The sequence below is a fragment of the Bremia lactucae genome, linkage group LG7, assembly GCF_004359215.1.
Source record: "Bremia lactucae strain SF5 linkage group LG7, whole genome shotgun sequence".
Taxonomy (NCBI): domain Eukaryota; phylum Oomycota; class Peronosporomycetes; order Peronosporales; family Peronosporaceae; genus Bremia; species Bremia lactucae.
This window is the reverse complement of record NC_090616.1, coordinates 2,514,046-2,539,119: the sequence shown is the minus strand read 5'-3', so window position 1 is coordinate 2,539,119 and position 25,074 is coordinate 2,514,046. Positions and strand designations below refer to the sequence as shown.

General features: G+C 44.5%; 2 protein-coding genes across 2 annotated transcripts; one reads left to right on the top strand and one right to left on the bottom strand.

Moving 5' to 3' along the window:
- Positions 1-10,504: 10,504 nt before the first annotated feature.
- Positions 10,505-13,270, bottom strand: CCR75_006482 (uncharacterized protein; the record flags this gene model as incomplete). Its single annotated transcript, XM_067964552.1, has 1 exon — positions 10,505-13,270. One exon carries the CDS (start codon positions 13,268-13,270, stop codon positions 10,505-10,507), a length of 2,766 nt encoding a protein of 921 aa, XP_067816050.1.
- Positions 13,271-13,464: 194 nt separating this feature from the next.
- CCR75_006481 (uncharacterized protein) lies at positions 13,465-13,887 on the top strand (the record flags this gene model as incomplete). The annotated part of the gene is made up of 2 exons (XM_067964551.1): positions 13,465-13,572; positions 13,600-13,887. 2 exons carry the CDS (start codon positions 13,465-13,467, stop codon positions 13,885-13,887), a joined length of 396 nt encoding a protein of 131 aa, XP_067816047.1.
- Positions 13,888-25,074: the final 11,187 nt, after the last annotated feature.

The window sequence follows — 25,074 nt, the reverse complement described above, 5'->3', positions numbered from 1 at the left end:
GGATCTCTATCCGAGACCAATTCACGGGGTAACCCATGGAGTTTGAATACCGTGTCGATAAAGACACGGGCACAACCCGGAGCCGTAATCGACTCTGGTACCGCAGCAAGATGTACCATCTTGCTGAATCTGTCTACAAAAACAAGGATTCCATTGTTTTTGTGGTCGTCTTCGGGAAATCCGAAGACGAAGTCCATAGATACGGACTGCCAACACTCTGTTGGAAGTGGTAGAGGTTGAAGGAGTGCACGAAATGAAGGGCTAGGCTTCACCCGTTGACAAATCTCGCAAGCACGAATGTACTTGCACACGAATGGATACCGGGGGGGGGGGCAGTAAAAGTCGCGACTTACTGTGATATAAGCCTTCTCACGTCCACGATGCCCACTTGTTGGTGCATCGCGACACTCACACATGATGCGCAAGCGTTAATCATTGTGAGTTGGGATGACGACACGTGGGGTGTCGCCGGTAACGGCTGTGTAATACAATAAGCCGTTACGTGTTGTGTATCGATCGGATGACGATCGATATAAAGCCGGTAGATCTTTAAAAGATTTATCGATGGATTCAATAAATGATCCATCAAACAAAGAAGGTCCTTATCTTCTTTGTAGGCTTTCTTTATGTCATCAACTAAGGTTGATGACGGAACACTCGTAGTGAGTGTTGCAACAGTAAGATTATTCTTACTGTTGGAGTGCACTGCTGACTCGAAATCGGGTCGGCGTGATAACGCATCGGCGACGACATTAAGTCGTCCTGGTTTATATTCAATGGAGAATACTCCGCGAAGAAGGATAGCCACCTCGCCATTCTTGATAAGTGCGCACGTGGAGCCGGATTAGCGCTTCCGTGACGCCATTAGTCTACGGCTAATAGTTCGATGGGTGGAATTGCTTAGGCGCCTACCAACTACGTCACTGCACCTGAGAGAAGACGGTCAAACCAAGGTGAGTGCTTAAGTAGAGCGTGGCCGCATTAAGACGTGTCCGCCTACCATACACTGTTATTTAGTAATATACTAAAGTTAGTAGTAGATAGAAGATCGTTACGTTGGCACTTAATATATGAATACAGTTTTGCTTTTTCTCTGTTCTAAAGCCTTAGAATTTACCTTAAGTAGCTAAGACTTCTTAGCTACTTGGAACCTTTCTCTGCACGTCAGGTACGTGAAGTAGTCGAGGCGCACCACCTACACTGTAATCAGTGTAAATTGACTGCGCCTACTTGCGCACCGCACAATTGTGTCTTGTGACGATTGTTAAGGCGTTGAAGATTGTTAAGGCGTACTCGAGCGCTATAGACCAGCAGGGTTTATGCGAGACCTCAACAACTCTGAACTTAGGGATAGCTTCAGAGTCCGTGTCAGTACCGCCCCTACTGCGCTCCTGCATTTCCCGACCCCTCAGTGGTCGATGCAGAGCTCATGCGTCTCGCACGCTGGTTCTTGCCATCGCCCTTTTGGAAGGGGGGTCCTCGTGCTGGGCATCTTTGCCCAGCAGGACCCCCTGGCATAGCAGCGAGCCATCATATGGCCGCGCTTGCCACATTTGTAGCAGACAACGTCTGCATTCCCAACTCCATGGGAGTAGCATCTGACCTCTCGGCCGACGGCTTATACAAAGTGTCGCCGAGGCACTGCTGTAGGATTGCTCCTCAACTAATGCAATTTGGATTGCCTCGTCCATCGTCGACAGCACCTTTCTCAAAAGGGCCTGTCGCGATTGGCCATGCCGAAGTCCGTTCATAAACGTGGACACTTCAATGTGCCCGGGAATCGGACCTACGGAAATGGACGCCGACAACGAGCGCATCTCCTGCACATACTCTTGCAGAGATCGCGCGCCTGATGCAACACTTCGTTGTTCGGCGGCTGGTACATGGAGCGAATCTTTGTAATAAAGATTACTCACGTAGGGCAAGCTTAGGGAAGACTAAAACTTAAGTCAACCAATCAATAAACTAAGTCCCAAATCACCAAATTTGGTAATATTTGAACTATTAAGTCAAAAATAATAAAGATAATAATTTTGTACTTCTTTACTTATTTCCTTCTATAAGAGCCTCCTAAATATTGATAAAAATATATCAAAAAGAGTCCCTTATGTAGACTGGTATTCCAGGGAATCGATAAAAGCTCAAAAGTAAAATAATTAAACTTTCTAATAAAATCACAAAATTTTTAACCTAGGATATGAAGAAATCAAAGAAGGTCGTTTTACTGATGTTGTTGTTAGAAAGGTCTACTCAAATAAAAATCCAAATAACTTACTGCCACCATCAGCAATAACTTTAGCTCCTTCGTCGGCTAAATTACCTAAGTTAGCTAATGGGTTTTTCTGCTTGTATATCCAGTCTAGTATTTTTATTTTGTGGGAAAAGATGATGGTTGAAACGGACCCCCCTTTACATCCTTCCCCCTTAACCAATAGTCACATGAGTGACTGATGTGGAGTGACACATAAATACTTTATATGTTTTTCCCTGTAAATTTTTGCATCAATGGTTTTTTGATTTAAACTCCAATTTATTGCATTACTGGTTTTGTTCAAATCCGCATGATAACGAAACCTGAACGCGTCGCCTGCGAGGCAGCGAAGCTGGCTCAGTGCAGCTGTTAGCGGAGCGAATGTTTCAGTAGACACAAATGCGTCTAACGCGAAGGAAAAGTCACCTCTTACTCCAATTGAAGGTGACTGGGCCGAGTCGGCGTCATCGCCCGACTCAGTGGCAACTTTTAAGGCCTCCAGATCAATTGGGGCCATGTTCGTTAAACCTACGGGTTCTAACGTAACTACCAAAGAGTTGATGACGAAATGTTTTGGCACTTCATCAGACCCTTTTGGTGCGAAGTCATCTTGTGATTACTCCATGGACTTCGATGGCTCTGATGATGTCAGTATGCATCGCCAGGAGCGAAGTGATCGTAAAGGTCACTTCGATATGCTGCTACTGGTGGTGCTAGTATGCATCACCAGGGACGGAGTGATTCTACGGATCCCTCCGAGAATAATGTTAGCTTTAACGTTAACATGAGCCGACGGGAGAAGGACCGCAATACATTGCAGTTCGATCCCGAAAACAAAGCCTTGGTTGCCCTTTAAGAGCAACCTAACTCGCTGGTCTGGTATGACCAACGATCGGTGCCCGTTTCCGTTATTCAACTCATTCAAGCTCCGCAAGCCTGGTGAAGACGAAACGGGTTCTTCATTGATGTCAGTTTCCGGCATCGGTGGTACACATGTCAGCGGGCAAAGGATGTCACTCCTTTGTTCCAAGCTTGGGAAACATTTGTACAGAGTATGCAAAGCATAGGTTTCGAGGCTTGGCTTGACAAACTGGATGCTTACCGTGAACTGTTCGAAAGTAGTCGGCGCACGCTTCAAGCTGGACCAGAGACAAGGAGTCCACGTATCTCGTGGGGGGGGCTCCTGCCCAGGCCGTTTCAAGGGTGCCTAAGAAAGCATGCTCCCTTATAGACCCTGATTGGAGGACGCACATATCTTATAAGATCCGCGAAAACAGATTAAGAATTTCCACTTTTTCTTACCAGCGCCGGAAGGACCGTTACGTCCATCATCATGTAGGAACGAGACTCCAAACTATCAATCGATGGCGGATACTCTCGTTCGAACATCTTTCACGTCACGGTGGTTTTAAAAGCGTAAAGAGAGGAAGCACTTTTCACCACACAAGTCCGTCAACGGGCGGATGTGGAGGAGGAGGAAAAACCAGGTTCGCCTCCTTCGGCGAATCCGAGTCAAGATCGTATCTTGGATGACACCATTCATTATTTAGAAAAGACATTGATCACGAGCAATCCCGTCGTCGCTAACTCGCAACGACGGTCGAAAATGTTTCGCGTGACCAATTTAAAATGTGCTTAAACTGCGACTGATCAACTGGCGAACGAAAAGACACATCAGCCCCTTCAAAACGAGCTACCACGAGCTCGTCAAAGATCTCATCCTTGGAGGATATGTTGAAACGTCTATTTCGAGTTCATCATACTTTAGCTCGGGACCATCAGACTTTAGCAGACGCCTTAGACCGTTCCGGGGTATTTCAGAATCGAAAGAAGCCTCGTACTGATGGTACGGGTGGAGACGCCCGACATAAAACGTAGGATGTGTACGCATTCTACGAGGCAGCTCGATCGTGTACGCAATGCCTTTGCGATGAACCTGAAACGGGCCGATATACCTGGGCGGTAATTTATTACTGCCCACATTCGTCACTAAATGCTTGGATAGGTTTATCGTAGATAGAAGGACTCGATCATTAACATTAAATGAAATGTTTTTGCTCTTTCATTTTTGTCAGAGTTCCGTTTCTGTCAGTCCACCGCATCAGCAATGGAATCCTGTACGAAATAGAACACTGCTTTTCTAGCCAACATTAATTCTTCTGCTGACTTGGTTTTATTTTTGTCTTCAGTGCGACCGGTGTGCATGGCATTCTTCTCATTAGGAAGAGCATTATTGTTTTCACTAAAATTATTGTCTTCGATGCTGAGTCTATCAGCGTCGTTATCAAAGCCAGTGATAGCATTATCGCTAATACTAAGTTTGTCCACTTCAATGTTGATTGGATCAACATTGGTATCCTTCGTATTGACCGTAGGGTCGTTGCGTGATGATCGAGAGCTAGATTGTGCTTTGCTTGAGCAAGCCCCTCTTTAAATAAGAGCTGCTATCAAACAAGGTGGGTATACGTGGATAGCGAAAGCCGTTCACAAAAAATGGTGATGCTGTTTAGAAGCATGCACTGATTTGTTTATTGCAAATTCTACAATCGGCAAGGACTCGCTCCAACTGGACGTATCCGCGAAGTATCGCTTCGAGGATACGATTCGCACGTTCTGTCTGACGATCTGTTTCACGATGGTTAGAATTTGACATTTTTGCCTGTGTTCCAAGTGATTTGAACACAGATTGCCAAACGTCCGCCGTGAATCTGGGGTCTCGATCTGAGACCAGTTTACGGGGAAACCCATGGAGTCGAAATATCCTGCCAACATAGACACGAGCAAAGTTTTTGGCGGTGATCGACTCCAAATTGCAGCAAGATGTACCATCTTGCTGAAACTATCGACAAGCCCAAGAATACCACTATTCTCGTGATCGGCTTCGGGAATTCCGAAAACCAAGACCATGGATACAGACTGTCAACACTCTGCCGGACCAGGCATAGGTTCTAACGGAGCACGAGATGAAGCACTGGGTTTCACCCGTTAACATAATCCGCGAGCACGTATGTACTTGTGGACGAGCTAGTACTGGCGTGGCGAGTAGAATATGCGACTTATCGTGAGACAAGTCTTTTCACGCCCACTATTACAACTTATTGGTGCATCGTGGCACTCATACATGGTTCATAAACGCAAATCATTGCAAGTGGGGATGACGACGCGTGGGGTGTCACCAGCAATTGCTGTATATTATTGTAAACCCATTGCGTGTTGTGTACCGATATGCTGAGGATCGACTTAACAATCCTTATAAGAATTGTTGTGATAAATTTTAAAATAATCCATCAACCCATTTGCGCCGGCCCGATTTTGAGCCGGCCGTGCGAACACCAGTGAGGAAAAGCCCACTGCTGCAACAATAATTGTTCCGTCGTCAGCATTACTTGATAGAAGAGCCTATCAAGAAGATAAGGCTCTTAAAGGGTCTATCTCTTGGGAGATCTCTTGGGAGATAGGCCGTTCATTGTTTATACGGACCATGCACCGTTGCACACGATCGTATAAATGCCACACCACTCGCAAAGAATGGCGAATGGTTGTCTTTTTTCTCGGAGTACAACTTTTCCGCGTAAATAAACTAAGACGACTAAACGTCGTCGCTGATGCTAGCGAAGAAGCAATAAGTGTTTAAGCCTACGTGCACATTAATTTAGGCGTTACAATTTTGCGTTAATTCCCCCGAAGTTAACTTAAAAGATAACTCAATTACCAACGCTGGAACCGAAACGGTTCTTGCGTGATCTGCGTAGTGGCAAAATCAACCAGATCTGCGTTTTTGTCACAGATACAATTTCGCGGCCGATATTGGGTCTTTTGACGATGCCTGTGCTTGTGCACTGCATTCGTGATCTAACTCCACAGTGTGATGGATATTCAAACTGAGGTCTTGTGCAGCCTAAACTTAGCCAGTGCATATTTCATTATAAGGCGTTCCTTGCCATCCACTGGGTAGTTCTATACAGCTGGTTGAAGCAGACGCGATTGATTACACGGCGCAGAGCGCGTCGTCTGTGTTATATCGCATTGACGCACAGCCGGTTGCAAAATCGCTGGCGTCAAAGACCTCATGTCTATCTTGATCAGCAATCGCCAGGATTGGCGATTGCATCAAGCTTTTCTTAATACCCTCGAAGGAAAGCGCTGACAATCGGCGTTTCATGACCACTTTACATTTTTCTTCAACAAAGAAGAAAAAGTACTGTTATTTCGGCATAATTGCGTGAGTACCTGTGCAGGTACGCCGCTAAACGATGAACTTTCATAGTCCCCTTAAACTGGCTGGCTCAGGTCAATCAGTGATCGCCTTGATCTTTTCTGGATCAGGGCGTAAACCGTCTTTACCCACGATGCACCCAAGAAGTGGTATTTCTCCTGCAGCGAATATACACTTCTTGACATTTGCATACAACTTGTGCTTACGCATAAGTGTAGGAACCTTTCGGACGTGGTACGATGTACTATAACATCCGACTTTTCGTTTATGGCTCTGCTATGAACGAAGACGTCATCAAAATAGCTCGGTGCGATATCCTGCACCGATCTGGATAGATTGTTTGCACATCTGTTAAGCCTCGTAGGGGCACTACTAAGTCCCTGTGGTATGACTAGCCACTCCTATGGCATTCCGCTTGGGGTTTCTACTGCTGAACGAGATAACCTATTCCCGCATAAGGATCTGATCGAATTTATCCATATATCCATTGGCGAAAAGATAGTACTGTTTGACATACCATTAATGATCATGCGTTTTTGTGGTATCGGCAATTGAGCCGGTACCGTTGCAGCGTTCAAGTTATAGAACCCATACACAATCCGCCATCCTCCTGTTGCTTCACGCACACAAAAGATAGGAGAGCTATGTAGGGAGGTTGACTTCCTCACATGGCTCGCTGCTAATTAATCGGCGAAGAATTTGTCGATCGCTAATGCTTGTCCTCGAGGCAATGGCCAGTGCTTCATGACGCAATATTTTTAGCCTGCTATCAGGTTGATTTCGTGTCGAGTGCCGTTATCTTGAGGCAAACGGTACGAATTCAGGAAGTACATCCGTGAATTTGATCAAATCCTTATGTAAAGGACTGTCCTTAAAGATTCCCAGGATTGGGACTTAAAACGTTCATTCCGAGTCTTCGCATCGAAGACACTTTCGTCCATCGATGAGCTGCTGAGGGCCCATTCATTCGCAGGATATATTATTGCTGTCCCTTATTGTAAAGAGGACAGAGTTACCGACGTTTGTTAACAAGCACCAGTCGACAAATTTGCGTGGCACAATGCAAGGATGCTTGCTTGAAAAGCAACATCCAAGAAAAATATCCAAGACTGTCTATAAAAAGACAGTACAAAAATCCTCGATAGACTGGAGAGTCGATCGTAGAGAATCTCTCTCTATCGATATGGTAGCGCAACCACAGCTAGAAGCAGTTGGGAGGATACTTTCCTAATAAAACTTGAGGGAATAACTTTCCAAAAATCTGCAGGAGTAAGTCCCTAAGAAACCTGGGTCAAAGGTTCCCAGGTACCTTTGGAATTAAGTTCCAAAAAGGAAACTGAAACAATAAACGTCTTAGTAAACAGCCGATCAAAGTGTAGGCGCTTATACACTTGATCTGATAGTCGTGCAGATGACCGAACCACAAGTGAGGCCATCGCACTCGCTCGTAAGACATCCATACGGTTGTGGATGCTTTAAAACGTTCATCAGATGGCCATCTGACGAACGAGAGGCAGGCATCGTCACGATTGATGCTGCCAGTTTATACATAGCTTGTGCTTTCCGAGCCATAATAATCCAAGATGAACAACATGCGGCCATAGCTGAGTTCATACAAAAAAAAACTTGACGGGACCCAGAAATGAGTAGCCTTGCTTCACCAGCATGGCTCTTAGCTCGCAAAAATGTTGAAAGATCAGGGTGCTTAATAGTTGGATACGTTGAGAGAGCAGTATTTACATGCTGCTAGCAGCCCACCACTTCCACCTCGACGCGAAAGACCAGAGATAGAAATGTCTTAGTTTAAGGCAGTCATAGACGCCTCCCTTTAAAGATGGTTCGTCGAATTAGACGACGCCATTGAAGCTCGCCGCATCAATTATGATACGACGAACGTAAAATATGGCATGTCCAACTTAGCCGGACGTGCCAAATCTTGGGACTAATGGCTCAAGCTTCACGACCCATTGGTGTTTGGGTCGTATGAGGCCTGTAAGACCCGGCTTAGACAAACATTTGAGCCGCCACGTGGTCTCAGGGCTCGGTCCGAGCTCCTGGAATTGAAGCAAGGCAAGGGTGGTCTTCATGCTTACGCCCAACATACACGATACCGAGTAAGCTGTATCGTGAGTCATCCAATCGATGAACAATCACACGTAGTTGTGTTCATTAAAGGTCTTGCAGACGGTCCTGTCAAGTCTCACGTGCTCCGGATTGAACTAGAGACGCTAGACTAAGCGATCTCTATAGCGGAACAGTAGGACTTCAGCCTGAAACAGTCTTTCGTCCACTATAGAGCATATCGTCCTCCGAGACGACAAGAAAACGGAGGTTCCGAACCAATGGACATCTCGTATGTGGAGAGCGAAGAAAAAACGCTCTTGAAGTCACAAACGATTGCAAAAAATACAATCGTTGTCGAAAAGAACGGTCACTACGTCAATGAGTGTAGTACCCCATGCCCGGTGCCTAATAAAATTGAGCGAAACGCTCGACCTTCCGTTAGGAACAGCGAAGGACGCGGATCCGACGGTGTCACGAAATCGCAACGGGAGGCGGATCGTCAAAAAAAACGGTCGGGATCAATAGGTGCGGAGCGCCGTTCTGATCCAGCCACGTCAAAAGAATTTGCAGGCTTTTTGAGGATAATTTATCCTCACACACAAACATTGTGTGTAACTGTCACAGGCGATGAGGTTAACCTCATCACCTTAAATTTTATTTCGGCAACAAATTGCCACTAAAGTCCCTAGTCGATAGTGGGGCGTCGAAAAAATTTACTGGACGCCAAGCGCTAAAAGATCGCAGACTCAAATTTATGAGCGCGATATTCCTCGAACGAGGATGACAGTGCGCCTCGCAATAGGCGCATTTGTAACAGTAAAGAAGCGTATAGTTGGTGTTCAATATACGTTAAAGGGGAAACAGCACGATAATGGTTTCATCGTACTAGATTCAAATGACAACTTTGATGCCATCCTGTTTTCAAAGTGAACAGCATGGCGTCAACAGCTGACCCGCCAACGACCGAACTCATGCGTTCGGTCGCTCTCCATTCAAGGTTACTTAATGAGTGAACCTTACACGCGTTGCGTGATGGCATTCTTGAGGGGCTTGAAAGCTCCCTCCTTTTGCATTCTACATGTTCAGGATGGATGGAACGTGCGTAGGCCGTTGAACGGACTACGAAGTGCTACCAGGTGTAACGGGGGACCCTTTGCTAGTACTGATAACAGGAGTTGTCAACCTACACTGATTACAGTAAGGTAGGGTGCCTCGACTACTTTACGTATACGACATGCGGAGGAAGGTTCTAAGTAGCTAAGAAGTCTTAGCAACTATAGGTAAATTTAAGGAAAAGTAAAGCTGTAAAAATACTATAAGTTCTTTCATAACGATTTTCTGTTTATTACCAATTAACTATACAATGCGCCTCCTTGCGTGACGCCTAATCGTGTCATGCAACTGTAGGCGGAGTAACTTAAATCAACCAATCAAAAGAATTAATGTTTTATTGCGTCAATACTACCAAATTTGGTGATATTTGAACTATAAAGTCAAATTATTAAAAGATAATAATTTTGTACTTCTTTATTTAGGAAATAATATTTATTATTCCTGCTTATCTACGTTTCGTAGAAAGTAATGCAGCAGTGATCGCGCTAATAATAAACGGTCAACATGGCACATGCTTGTGGAGAAGGTGAAGTTATGCGAACTACCTAAGAATATATTAGTGTGACAATAATTGATTAAATAAATTCCAATATATATTGAAAATTCGGATTCAAATTCAGCCCAAAATACGTCATTCACGCGAAGATGCGGTAACATTCCACGTATTCGACGTGCGCGTCCATATCATTTGCGTTGCATTTATGGTTTAGAACGGCTTGGACCCTTATATCAGCATTGCTTGCAGACTGCATTTTTTAGTCATTCTTTGCCGCCGCAATTTGTCAGTCTGAGCGTCATCTGATCGGACAATACATAACTCGGTCCAGACCATCAAATTGGCTCATCACATTTCCACAATACTAAATGCTTTGAATTCTCAACGACCGGGCGAGTGTGTGGTTGTCGTTCAAATTAATAGAATCATCGCGAATTGCTTGAATTGCTTCCGAGAATGGAATCCGAGCGTCATTGTGAACGATACCCACAAGAAACTCGGATGTCTGCAGTAAGTCGTGAAGTCGATCGCGTGCGTTCACGATTGCTAGCTTAATGCCTTGGCCTCGCAATTCCTCCTTTAGATGTTTCATCATCTGAATCGTCGTACTATCCCAATCCATTATGGACGCTGCATCAATCACCACACCACGCACAGCGACGTCTGTTGTTGCATGCCGCTTTCGAACTTCACGCTCGACGACACGTTCAATGTACTCACAATTTGCAAAGTACAAGGCACCTTCAACACGAATTGCTACAACGTCCAATAAGGACTGCGCAGTATCTGGGTACAGATCAAGGTCTACAATACGGATTTCACCTGTTTCTTCGTCAGGAACTTCGCCTAGTAACGACACAATTGGACGGCGAGTCTTGTAAATGACAGCAATTAACGAGCAGAATATTGACGATAAGAGACCTGGCAAGACACCCAGTAAACAAGAGAGTACAAAGGATGCCAGCCACACGTAAAATTCATCCCGTTTGACACGGTAGAGCCACTTGGCTTCTTTCAATTCTATGAGCGAAAATCCAGCAACAATAATAATTGATGCGAGGCTCGCTTTTGGCAAATAAGCCAACGCTGACGTGGCCGTGTAGAGCACAAACACTACAACGAGTACTGTAATCACGCTTGCAAGTTGCGTACGTGCATTTTGCATATTCACAGCTGTGCGTGAAAGTCCACCCGTCGATGGCATTCCTTGAAAAAACGATCCAATGAGGTTGGAAAATCCAAGAGCAATCAATTCTTGATTGGGTCGTATCCGATATCCTTCTTTGATAGCAAGACGCTTAGCCATTGCAATACTGCACATGTACGAGATGATTGCGATTGAGAGTGTATCAATAAACAAATGGTATAGACTATCGGCATCGATCAGATCGTCGCTTAATCCATACCACGGTCGCTTGAGTGCTGGGTATCCACCAGGAATGTCTCCAGCTAGATTCAATGACCCTGTTGGAGCTAAATAGCCTACGATACCACCAAGTAAACACACCATAAACGCACCAAGGTCGCACAATAGTCGCAATGAAACTAGAACCGCCATCTTTGAACGAAGAAGACGAATTGACAGGGACGATGCGGCCAACATGCGTCCAGTTAAAGCACTTGACGGATCTGCCAATTCGGATTCAGTATCGGATTTCGTCGGAGACACAAGCTCTTGCACCCGTCGCTTCAATTCGGTCTTTGCTTTCGCTTGCTGAGTCTTCGTGTCAAGAATTTCTCCATTTGACATTGAAGATTTCATGCTGGCTACTGCAGTATCAGAAGCGATATTCTGCGTTTCAAACATTCCCGTATCTGTTGCGGTGTCTTGTCGAGTACCAAAATCAAGAGGCCTTTCAATTGTGATAAAATCTTCGTCCGAGAGTGAAAAACCCACACCCTCGTCATCCATGCGGCCGTGCAAGTTGTTCCGCGTAATTGCAGCTAGATCTTTCTGACGACATGACCGTGCCAAATCGGCCTCATTCGAGCTAGGTTCTTGGCTTTTGCGCGACAAGGATCCCCAAGGTGAAGACAAAACGTAGTCGCGACGTTGAAGTGCACCGGTCGTAAAAACTGCCGGCAAGTTTGCCCACCTCGTTCCACGCGGCGACACCGAACGACTGATTGCATTTGTATCCATTTGTTTTTCTTTTTTTCTTGCTTGTCGTTTTAAGGGCTTTAAAATGCCTTCAGATTCGACAGTAATTTCAGTGTTTGCAGCTGCTTGACAAACAACCTTGGCCTCTTGATCCTCGTCGTCGTCACTCGCTTTTACCTGATCGTCACTCGATGGCTCCATGCTTATCGACAATTGAGTCAATGCTCTTGACGTCTCAATAGCAAATTGGTCTTCAAACTCATTTTCAACTCGAGCTAATTCTTTCACCACTCGTCTCTTTAATTCATGCATACTCACAAGCACAGTGATAGAGACGAGTCCAACAGCAAAACTTAACCCATTGAGCTCTGGAAAATGTTGAAACAAATCCAACACTGTTAATACTGGTAAATCTCGACTTTTGACTTCAAGTCCCAACCAACTTGCCACTTGTGATAGCATTATGAGGACACCACCCGCCGAAAGAAAACCACCCATTACTGGTCTCGAAAAGAAATCAGCTATCACCCCAAGTCGAAACATACCCATAAAAAGAAGTATAACTCCACTTAAGAAACTCAATAGAATGCCCGTCGCAATACGCTCTTCTTCACTTTCAACCTTTTTAATGGCAGATCCTACCAAAAGACTAACTTCTGCCCCATTGGCTACAGATAAAACCCGCGACGTACCAAAGAGGGAGTAGATCATAGGCACAACTGCTGCTGTGTAGAGGCCGTAAATGGGAGGTACCCCCATAATGGCGCTTAGAGATACCTCCTGAGGTACAAGCATCAAACCGACTGTAATACCTGATACGACATCAAATTGCAAATCTTCTTGAATATTGTATGAGGGTAACCAATCCAAAATGGGTACGTGCTGTTTTAGAAAAAAAACGAGCCGCTGTCGGGTTATATTATGCCAAAACTCGCAAGCTGACATCCAAAGCGACGAGATCATAGCGCTGAGACAGCTCAGTGACAGCTCATCCGAGTCAAGAGTTGACGCAGAAGTTGATGGTGCCATTGCAACTTACGTTTACGATGCGAATAAGTGACCGCGTGTTGTAGCTGTCTTCTTTTGTATTTAGCAGACGTAACCCACTTTTTACGATCAGCAAATACTTTAATACTCTTACAAAAGTAATTAACCTCTATAATTGTATATCGCGCAAATATACCTCAGTAATATAATTTTGGCATCTAATGAGTCAGTTAGCCATGTCTGACATCAGAATCAAGCAGGAAAGGAGCAATGACTTGCAAGCGAACAAAGATGAAGAAGCAACAGACCACGAGGTAGCAGTTGGCAATCCTCACTGTACATACGTAGTTTACATGCTCATCAATATTTAGGTCTCGGCGGCATTTGAGGCGGCAAGTGAAGGCAAATCGATGGAGCGTTTAAACGCGCTTCTTGTTCATGCGTGCAGCTGCGACCACTCGCAATGCCCCGACCAGCAATTTAATGACCTCTGCTCACACATGAAGCGATTTCTCCGAGCGGCGTGCTGGGCCTCGCACAACGAGCGGTGGCTTATGTACCCCGTCGCAACTGCTGTCGTTGAACTTTTTGCGTACCACGCGCTACACTGCCAAGCACAACAGTGTGACGTGCCAATGTGCCGTCAGCTACGTAACTAGGTGTTTCTATAGTCGTTTCGTTGAGAAATTCGGTTCTTCGTAAAAGATTGCTGCGTACCCCTTGTTACTACTCCAAATTAAATATGTCGATTGCTGTGATGCAATTTAATACCAATTGCTCTTGTTATACATTGCTACAAAATAAAAAACTCATTCCAAGAAGTGGCATTGTGCCGTCAGACTAGGTAATCATTGAAATGGCAATATCAAGGCAATAGAGGTATTCGCTGACTACTGTATTCCGAAACTACTGGATTTTTATTGTTGATAAAATGCCGAAAGATGGCCATTACAGAAAGAGAAAAACTGTTTAGGAACCGGCACACATCGGTTGGAGAACCGTTATTGTGGTACATTTACTTTATGGGTAAAATACCCTTTTATCTAATTTTGATATAGTTAATTACTTAAATCCCATTTATTATGGGTAATAAATGGGTCGCCGCCAGACATAAATCTGGCGGCCAAAATCTATGTTTTTAATTAGCTAGGGTAAGGTTTTAGATTTGAATAATTAAATAAAGTTCAGTTCTTCTTTTAATCTTAAGCGCTTAGTGCCTTCCTAAGGTTTGCGCATTGATCTGTGAGAGATAGAAGCCTTTCTAAGGTATATCCTCTTGGGCACTAGTTGCCACTTGGTTCTACGAACCCTGAATCCCTTGAACTGGAATTCCTTAAGCTTTGATAGCTTGTATGAGTTGTTAAAACCATTAGTTCAATAGAACTAAGTGACTCTCTTAGTCTGAAAGTCTTCCTCTGACTTTAGGAGCGAGGTAGCTCCGCTACACTTTCAAAAACCGTTAGTTAGCCTTAAAAGCATAAAATCTGAATTTGATTTACAGGTCACATGTCAGTAAAGAAAAATAATCGTGATTAAAATAGATAAGAGCATTTAAACTCCCAATCAATATGGATAATAAGTAAAGTTGAACTCATTTAAGCATTCAATGTCAACGGCCGTTTCAAAAGTCGCAGAGTGGACCCGGAAAGCTACCGCTTAACCCCACCCGCAATAAGACCTTCTGCAAGATGGTAATTACAGCAGCCTCTGGTGTAACGAGGCAATGCCGACTTGTAGAGCTTCAGTACAGTCCACTTCGCACTGCCTCAGTGCGAGTGGTGTCTCACATCTCTTCACGCACACTACTACGTGCAGAGGAAGACTCTCTTTAACACAAACACTTGCTTGAAAGAGGGATAAAAGATAACTGTATTTAATATGATAAAGCTCTTCTGTTTTCTATCTTTTTATACTAACTTGATTATATACTTTTACTAAATATGTAATAAAAGTCTTATCTGTCTCCCTCTTTGCGCGCGTCGAGCGCTGACTGGACCGCGGAGCAAGTAGATATAATAATCGATATTTACCAATGGATAAGCTTTCCGAATATTACTATGCAAAGTAATATTCTAGAAGTATTAGCTGCCTTGTAAATAAAATATTAATTATTAGCCTTTGAGTGTTAATTTCATGTAACGATACACCCGTTACATCTGGTAATGGGTCAAACTGCATAGCAGCGATAAGAGTCCACAACTCTTGGACATACATCGACACAACAGAGCAAAAGTCAAGTACTGCGAGGTGCGAAGCGTCTGTAAGGTCGCAGAGCGATACTAGCGAACAGCCAAATCCACAAGTCAATATCACGTTGAGGATGATGATAGCCGTGAAGATATCTCATCGTTTTTTGCTCTTTTAGAGCTCGACGAATTGTCAATGGACTAGTTCGGTCAGGCTTTAAAGACTGACGACTCATCTGAGATGGGGGTCAATTCCACCAGATACTAAGCTGAACGCATCATCGCTTCTCAATAAAGCCATCCTTGGGACACAAAGGTGGCTTTTAGTGCACGTAGTGGATTGTCGCTTCCTAAAGATCCTTCAGATACATAATTTCCTTTGGTTTAGGAAGTCTAAGACGTAGTGTGCCGTAATTCGCTGTCTATTTTTCTCGCGTTAAAGGTGTGCGTCATAAAATCGACCTGGTCTAGGAACCAACTACTGCGTGGCACGACAGTGGCCTTTAAGAAAAGAGCAGCGTGATGTCACTGACGATTTTCTTCAGTGCGACTTACGCGGTAGGGCTAGAAAGTAAATCTCCCCATTCGACACAGACAATTCGTGTCAAAAAGTAGAACAGTAAATGGAGAATTGTGTAACGGATTTTTCAGTTACATGAATATTATTCTTATACGAGAAATAATAATAATATCACTATAAGAGGATATAAATGTAGAAATACTACTTTATTATCTTTACTAATAAATTTGACTTAATAGTTTCAATCTTATTAAATTCGGATATTGACGCCATAAGACATCTGTTCTATTGATTGGTTGATTTAAGATTATATTAACCCCGCCAATTGTCACAAGAAACGATTGAGCGATACGCAAGTAGGCGCCATGCATAGTTAGTTATTAATTTAATAAAGTCAGTAGTAGATAGAAGATTGTTACGTAGGAATTTAATAAATAATACAGCTCTCTTCTGTCTCTTCTAAAGCCTTAGAATAAACGTTTGGTAGCTATGACTTCCTAGCTACTTAGAATTTCCCTCTGCACGTCGTGTACGTGAAGCAGTCGAGGCGCCCCACCTTCACTCTAATCAGTGTAGGTTGACTAGTACTATTTTAGCACTTTCAAAGGGTGCCCCGTTACACCTGGTAGCACTTTGTAGTCCGATCAACGACCCAGCACTTTCCATCCAACATGGACAAGCTGATTTATGAAGAAAAGAGCTTTCAAACCCCTCAAGAAGGCTATCACGCAACGATTGAAAGGTTCGCTCATATGAATGACCTTTAGTGAACAGCGATCGGACGCATGATTTCGGTCGTAGACGATCCAGCCGTCAGCGCGATGTTATTGGCTCTACAAAGAGACGAGCAATGCGGCTATAGCCGAATTCATACATCATGAGCTCCACGGAATCCAAAAATAGCAGCCTTGCTTAACCAGCAAGGCTCTTAACACGCGGAGGTGTTGAGAGAACAGGGTGCTCAACAGTTAAAACTGTTGAGACAGCAGTATTTACATGCTGCTAGCATCATGACATCTCCACGTCGACCGAAAGCTTGCAGATAGAAATCTCTAAGCTTATGGCAGTCATAGACGCCCCCCTTTTGAGATGGCTCGTCGATTTAGACGACGGAATTGAAGCTCGCCGCATCGATAGTGATGCGACGAGAGTGAAATTTGGCGTTTCCAACTTAGCCGGACGTGCCAAATCTTGAGCCTAATGGCTCAAGCTTCACTATCCATCGGTCTTTGGGTCGTATGAGGCCTGTAAGACCCGGCTAGGCAAACATTTGAGCCGCCACGTAATCCCCCACTCACTTGTTGCATTGTCTGACGGGAATTTGTGGCTACATTTCCAAAAAACGACCAAATAATGAGACAAGTACATCCATATAATCAATACAAACGTACTGATAGTTGTGATAGCCTTCACCCAACGCGCCAATAGCTACAATTAAATTTTCTACTGGCTTTAACTTCAAGTCGTACGGTTTGTACCCAGAAACGTGGGCCACACTATTCACCATAGACGCTAGACTAAGCGATCGCTATAGCGGAACAGGAAAAATTCAGCCTGAAACAGTCTTTCGTCTACTACGGAGCATATCGTCCTCCGAGACGACAAGATATCGGAGGTTCCGAACCAATGGGCATCTCGTATGTGGAGAGCGAAAAAGCTCTTGAAGTCACAAACGATTGCGAGAAATACAATCGTTGTCGAAAAGAACGGTCACTACGTCAATGAGTGTAGTACCCCATGCCCAGTGCCTAGAAAAACTGAGCGAAACGATCGATCTCTCGCTAGGAACAGCGGAGGACGCGGATGCAACGCTGTTGTGAAATCGCGACGGCGAGGTGATCGTCAAAAACCGGTTGGGGTCAGTAGAGCGGAGCGCCCTACTGATTCAGCATCACTAAAAGAATTTGCAGGCCTTTTGACAAAAATTGCACCTCACACACAACATCGTGTATAATTGCTCCAGGTTCTGATGTTAACCTCACCAGAAAAAAACTGCCGTACTGAGGCGGACTCTAAAGCAACCCCAAGTTCATAGTTGTCGAACGAATGGGTCACAATCAAACCCTAATTGAGCACGATTTCCCTCTAACGAGGATGACAGTGCGCCTAGAAATAGGCGAATCTGTAACAGTCAAGAAATGTGTATTTAAAATCCAATCGACGATAAAGAGTTAATTGGATGACAAATTACATGACAAATTTGCTGTCATCCTTGGGATACAATTGCTCGGAAAGTACAAGCCATGCATAAAGTAGTAGTATCAAGCCGTGACGATATCCTACGAGTGACTGCGATGGCCTCACTTGTGGTTTGGTCGTCTGCACGACTGCACAAATCCTCAGTGTTAATACCCAGCACAGTGTGGAAATAGTCCCCGAAGGCTGTGCGCAACAGAGGGAGCGTCAAAGGTCCCCCATTGTGACGTGGCCATAGTTGCCGACAGCTCCTCTCAAGCACAGGCAGCGTCGAAGTTCGACCACTCCAATAAGTTGAGTGGGACGAAGCAAGGATGCTTACTTGAAAAGCAACATCCAAGAGATATCTAACGCCTGTCTGTAGCAGACAGTGCGAAAGTCCTAGATCGACTAGAGAATCGATCGTAAAGGATCTCGCTGTGGTTGCGCAACCACAGCAAGAGACAGTTGGGAAAGATATCCCCATTGAAACTTGAGGGAATAAGTTCCCAAGAATCTGCAAGAATAAGTCCCCAGAAACCTGTGGTCAAAGGTTCCCAAGTACCTTNGTCTGACGGGAATTTGTGGCTACATTTCCAAAAAACGATCAAATAATGAGACAAGTTCATCCATATAATCAATACAAACGTACTGATAGTTGTGACAGCCTTCACCCAACGCGCCAATAGATACAATTAATTTTCTACTGGCTTTAACTTCAAGTCGTACGGTTTATACCCAAAAACGTGGGCCACACTATTCACCATAGACGCATGACTAAGCGATCTCTATAGCGGAACAGGAGGAATTCAGCCTGAAACAGTCTTTCGTCGACTATGGAGCATATCGTCCTTCGAGACGACAAGAAAACGGAGGTTCCGAACCAATGGGCATCTCGTATGTAGAGAGCGAAAAACCTCGCTTTTTAAGTCATAATCGATTGCAAAAAATACAACCGTTGTCAAATGAACGGTCACTACGTCAATGAGTGTAGTACCCCATGCCCAGTGCTAGAAAAACTGAGCGAAACGATCGATCTCTCGCTAGGAACAGCGGAGGACGCGGATGCAACGCTGTTGTGAAATCGCGACGGCGAGGTGATCGTCAAAAACCGGTTGGGATCAGTAGAGCGGAGCGTCCTACTGCTTCAGCAGCACTAAAAGAATTTGCAGGCCTTTTGATAAAAATTGCACCTCACACACAACATCGTGTATAATTGCTCCAGGTTCTTATGTTAACCTCACCAAAAAACTGCCGTACTGACGCGGACTCTGAAGCAACCCAAGTTCATAGTTGTCGAACGCAATGGGTCACAATCAAACCCTAATTGAGCACGATTTCCCTCTAACGAGGATGACAGAACGCCTAGAAACAGGCGCATCTGTAACAGTCAAGAAATGTGTATTTAAAATTTAATAGACGATAAAGAGTTAATTGGATGACAAAATACATGACAAATTTGCTGTCATCCTTGAGATACAATTGCTCGGAAAGTACAAGCCATGCTTAAAGTAGTAGTATCAAGCCGTGACGATGTCCTACGAGTGACTGCGATGGCCTCATTTGTGGTTTGGTCGTCTGCGCGACTGCACAAACCCTCAGTGTGAATACCCAGCACAGTGTGGAGTTAGTCCCCGAAGTCTGTGCGCAACAGAGGCAGCGTCGAAGGTCCCCCATTGTGACGTGGCCATAGTTACCGACGGCTCCCCTCAAGCACAGGCAGCGTCGAAGTTCGACCACTCGAATAAGTTGAGTGGGACGAAACAAGGATGCTTACTTGAAAAGCAAATCCAAAACATATCTAACGCCTGTCTGTAGCAGACAGTCCGAAAGTCCTAGATCGACTGGAGAATCGATCGTAGAGGATCTCGCTGTGGTTGCGCAACCACAGCAAGAGACAGTTGGGAAAGATACCCCCATTGAAACTTGAGGGAATAAGTTGCCAAGAATCTGCAAGAATAAGTCCCCAGAAACCTGTGGTCAAAGGTTCCCAAGTACCTTCGAAAAAACTTTAAAGAGGAAATTGACACATTGTATGTCTTAACAAAAAACGATTCAAGTGCAGGCACTTAAACTCTTGATCAGATAGCGCCTCCGAGGTTAACTTCGATGATAACTCAATTGCCAACGGTAGAATCGAAACGGTTTTTGTGCGATCTGCGTAGTGGCAAAGTCAAGCAAATCTGCAAACTTGTCACTGATGACAACAACGTGGCCGATATTCGGTTGGCAAGCAGCTCATCGATGGACGAAAGTGTCTTATTTATGAAGACTTGGAATGAACGTTCCACGTTCCAATCCTGGGAGTCTTTGAAGACAAATATTTAATACAAGGATTTGATCGAATTCAAGGATAAATTCCATGAACCCGTACCGTTTGAGCTACCTAAGGATGAAGGCACTCGATACGAAATCGGCCTAATTCCAGGTTCGAACTACTTGTCATGAAGCAGTGGCCATTGCCTCGTGACAAATATTAGCTATCGTTAAATTCTAAGCCGATCGCTTAGCAGCGGGTTAGTGAGATAGCCAATCTCTTCATATAGCTCTCCGACCGTCTGTGTGCGTCAAGCAGCAGAAGGGTGGCGGATTGTGCATGCGCTCAATAAATGAACGCTGCAACGATACCGGCTCAAACGCCGATACCACGAAAAGACGTAATCATTGTTGGTATGTCAAAGAGTACTATTTTTTCGTCAACGGATTGATGGATGGATTCTATCTGATCCTTATGCGTGACCAGAACTTCCTGCTTACAGCAGCAAGTACCCCAAGCGGAATGATATGGGAGTGGCTAGTTATTCCACAGGGACTTAGTAATGCCCCTACGAGACTTAACAGATGTTATTGAGATCGGTGCGGGATTTCGCATCGAATTATTTTTGATGACGTCTTCGTTCATAGCAGAGCTATGAATGGAAAGTCGGATGTTTACGTACATCGTACCACGTCCGAAAGGTTCTTACGCTTAGGCGCAAGCACATGCAAATCTCAAGAAGTGTATATTCACTGCAAGAGAACTACCACTTTCTTGGGTGCTTCGTTGGTAAAGACGATGTACGCCCTGATCCGGAAAAGATTAAGGCGATCACCGATTGGCATGTGCCATTAATTTGAAGGGACTTTCGAAAGTTCCTCGGTTTAGCGGCGTACTTGCACAAGTACTCACGCAATTATGCCGGAATGACAGTTCATATTTCTTCTTTGCTGAAGAAAATGTAAAGTGGTCATAAAACGCTGATTGTCAGCGTTCCATCAAGAGTATCAAGCAAAGCTTGATGCAATCGCCAATCCTGGCGACTGCTGATCTAGATAGACATATGGTTTGTGACGCCAGCGATTTTGCAATCGGCTGTGCGATAATACGATATAACACAGACGACGCGCTCTGCGCCGTCTGTTATCAATCGCGTCTGCTTCAATCAGCTGAACGGAAATACCCAGTGCATGCAAGTAACTCTTTGCCATGATATATGCACTGGCTAAGTTAAGGGTCTATCTCTTGAAAGATAGACCTTTTTTTATTCGGACCGTGCGTTTTTACACACGACCGTAAGCAGTCCACACCTCTCGCAAAGAATAGCAAGATGATTGTATTTCTTCGCGGAGTAGATCTTCTCCGTGGACTATTAATTAGGACGACTTAACGTCGTCGCTGATGCCCTTTCGCGCCGGCCCGATTTTGAGCCGGCTGCGAATCATCAGTGAGGAAAATCCCACTGCTGCAACAATAAGTTTTACGTTATTAACATTACTTGACGACGCTGGAAGAGCCTCTCAAGAAGATAAGGCTCTTAAAATGTTGATGGATTACTTAAAAAACCATCCTAACAATTCCTTAAAAGGACTGTCGAAATCGTATCGATATTTAACAGATCGATACACAACACGCAACGGGTTACTGTATTACACAGCTATTGCCTGGCGACACACCTCGTGTCGTCATCCCCACCCATAATGGTTTGCGTTTACGCACCGCGTATGAGTGCGACGATGCACCAATAAGTGGGCATCGTGGACGTGAGATGACCAATCTCACGATAAGTCACAACTTTTACAGGCCACGCCATTATGAGTTCTTCCGCAAGTACATATGTGCTTGCGTAGGTTGTCAACAAGTGAAGTCCAGTGCTTGATCCCGTGCTCCGTCACAACCTATGCCTGTTTCGGCAGTATGAACTTCGTCTTCGGATTTCTCGAAGACGATCACGAGAATAATGGGATTTTTTGGGTTTGTTGATCGTTTCAGCAAGATGGTACATCTTGCTGCAGCCCGGACTCGATCCCTGCCAAAGGCTTTGCTCGTGTCTATGTTGGCAGGATAATTCGACTCCATGATTTATTTTGTGAGCTGGTTTCAGGTCGAGACCCCAGATTCACGGCGGAGTTTTGGGAATGTACTAAAATCACTTGGAAGATAATTGAAATGTCAACGTCTGACCATCTTGAAACAGATGGTCAGACAGAACGTGCAAATCGTATGAACAAAGCGATACTTCGCGGATACGTCCACTATTTTACGAGTTGGAGCGAGTTCTTGCCGATGGTAGAATTTGCAATAAACAATTCAGTGCATACTTCTACAAAGTTGTCGTGAACGACTTACGCCATCCACGTATACCCACCGTTTGAAAATAAATCTTATCCAGGGTGGAAAATTGCTTGAGCTGAATCCAATCAAGCTCTTTTCAGCAAATTCCGGACGCTGGTCACCTTTGCAGATGTTGACGAACAAGGTATATACCTACCTTGAGCGACATTGATATTTTTGGGTGTGCACCAGGACGCTAAGAACAAGTTTTTGGGCGCGCGCGGTAAATAAGGCCTTCTTATAGGTAAAGTGACAAGATTAAGGGATATCGGGTGTATATACCTGGTGACAAGATTGTGGTGATGACTCAACACGGTTGAAGAAATTGAGAAGCTCAGTTAGGAGCAGAATGACCAACTGCGTCGAGCACATTTGCAAGAAAATTTTAAAGGATTTCGCGAAAGATTAGCGCAAAACTGACGTCACAAGCTACTGGTCACGTTAGAGGCGCAAACAACACACTAGAAAGTAGCTAGACGCGAGATGCTCACGTGGTAAGGTCAGCGGACAAAATCAAAAAGACGCGACGTCAACGATGAGCAGAAATTGATGGAGATTACGGATGTGGTGACCAGCATCCGCAAGAGAGACCCAAGCAATTACGGTCAGGACATGGAAAGTGCGGATCAAGATAAACGATTAATTGCTATGGATGAAGAACGCAAGCTTTGGAAGAGAATAATGTGTGGGTATTAGAACTCACGCCACCAGGAAGACACGTGCTGCACACTAAATAAGTGTTTAAACAAGGCGGGATGCAGACGATATGATTAAGCATCTTAAGGCTAGGCTCGTCGCCTGCGGTAACGAGCACGTCTTTGGCGTTGACTATGGTTTGACATTTGCTGCGGTGACGGAATTAAGTACGGTGAAGATCATACTGCGTTGGGGGTGCCAGCCAGACATGGCGACACTCCTAATACCTGAATGCAGACAAAAAAATGAAGATTTTTATCGCCATTCCTCAGGGTATGATTGTCTCAAGCGTGATGCTAAATCAATTTGGTGTTTAGAAAGCGAAAAGCTAGCATTACGGCTTAAAAGGTCTCTTTACGGATGTAAACAAGCAGATTGTATTTGGAGTGAATCTGAGCATGTAATTGGAGGAGAAGGAATTCACTCGCTGCTTGTCAGATGCGTGTCTGTATTTTAATTTCGATCATGGCGATTCGGTGTGTATGTGGATGATTTGTTGGTCACAGCTTCTAGCCAGACCAAGGTGGAAGTTTCTTTAAGTAATGAGTGTTTTGTCTATCAAGGACTTGGGCGAAGTCAACAACTTTTTGGTCATGCAAGTTAATTTGATTAATGACCTACACGATTGATCAAACCGCACCAATAGTGGATATGCTGTGCCAAAAATGGCCTAATGCAAGCAATAGCGTGAAGGTGCCAATTGGTGAAGAGACTAACGACAACGAACCAGATCCAGTGTATTTGAAACAAAAGGGGCAAAATTGGCGAGCCAACTTTACGAGACTTTCAGTCACTAGTTAGGAATCTCCTCTGGATTGCCCGCTGTTCGATACCTGACACCAGTTTTGCTGTCTACAAGGCAACAAGGTGGACGCAACAGCCCAGCGTCAGCGACTGATTGTTGGCGAAGCGCGTTGCCGGTATCTGAAGACAACAAAATACACAAAACTTTAAATGAGTATTGGCACAGATAGTAATAAAATGAAGCTTGCAAGCTAGGGTGATTCGGACATTGCGGCAAACAAGTCATATCCAAAGTCGATAACTAGCGGGGACTTACCGTAAACGTAGTAATTGTGGAGTGAAACTGCAAAAAAACTTGAGTATCCCGGAGGCAGAATTTACCTCAGCGTCGCATGTAGGACGGGGGCTGCTGGGTTCGCGAGACATGCTAAAATATATTAGTCTTCCTGTAAAGGATCTAATGAGCATGCTGATGGACAATCAAGCAGTTGGAGTGTGAATGAAGCATGTCGAGCACAAAACACGCATGTAATTCATATGCGATTATGCAAAAATAGTATACTGAAACCTAATTACGTGAAGTCCAAGCTCATGAAGGTGGACCTGCTAACGAAAACACTACCGGCGCCCAGAGTAGCGGAACAGCAAGGACTGTTTAGTTTAAATAAATAAAAACGCAAAAAAGCGTGTGATTATTGTAAATGAGTTAATTAATACGCGTCATCCGAGGAGGAGTATTGAAAACGATCGCTGTGAAAGCGTTTCTGTCCTCGGATTGTGCAAAGAACTCCAGGCGAAGATAATTTGTTGCGAAGATACGTGACCTACGTAGCAGGTAACTAACTACAAGTGACACTTCTACTTTTATTTAATATCATTAAATTTGTAAGCTGGTAGCAAGCGCGAGGTCACAGGTAAAGCTAGGCTTGATGCT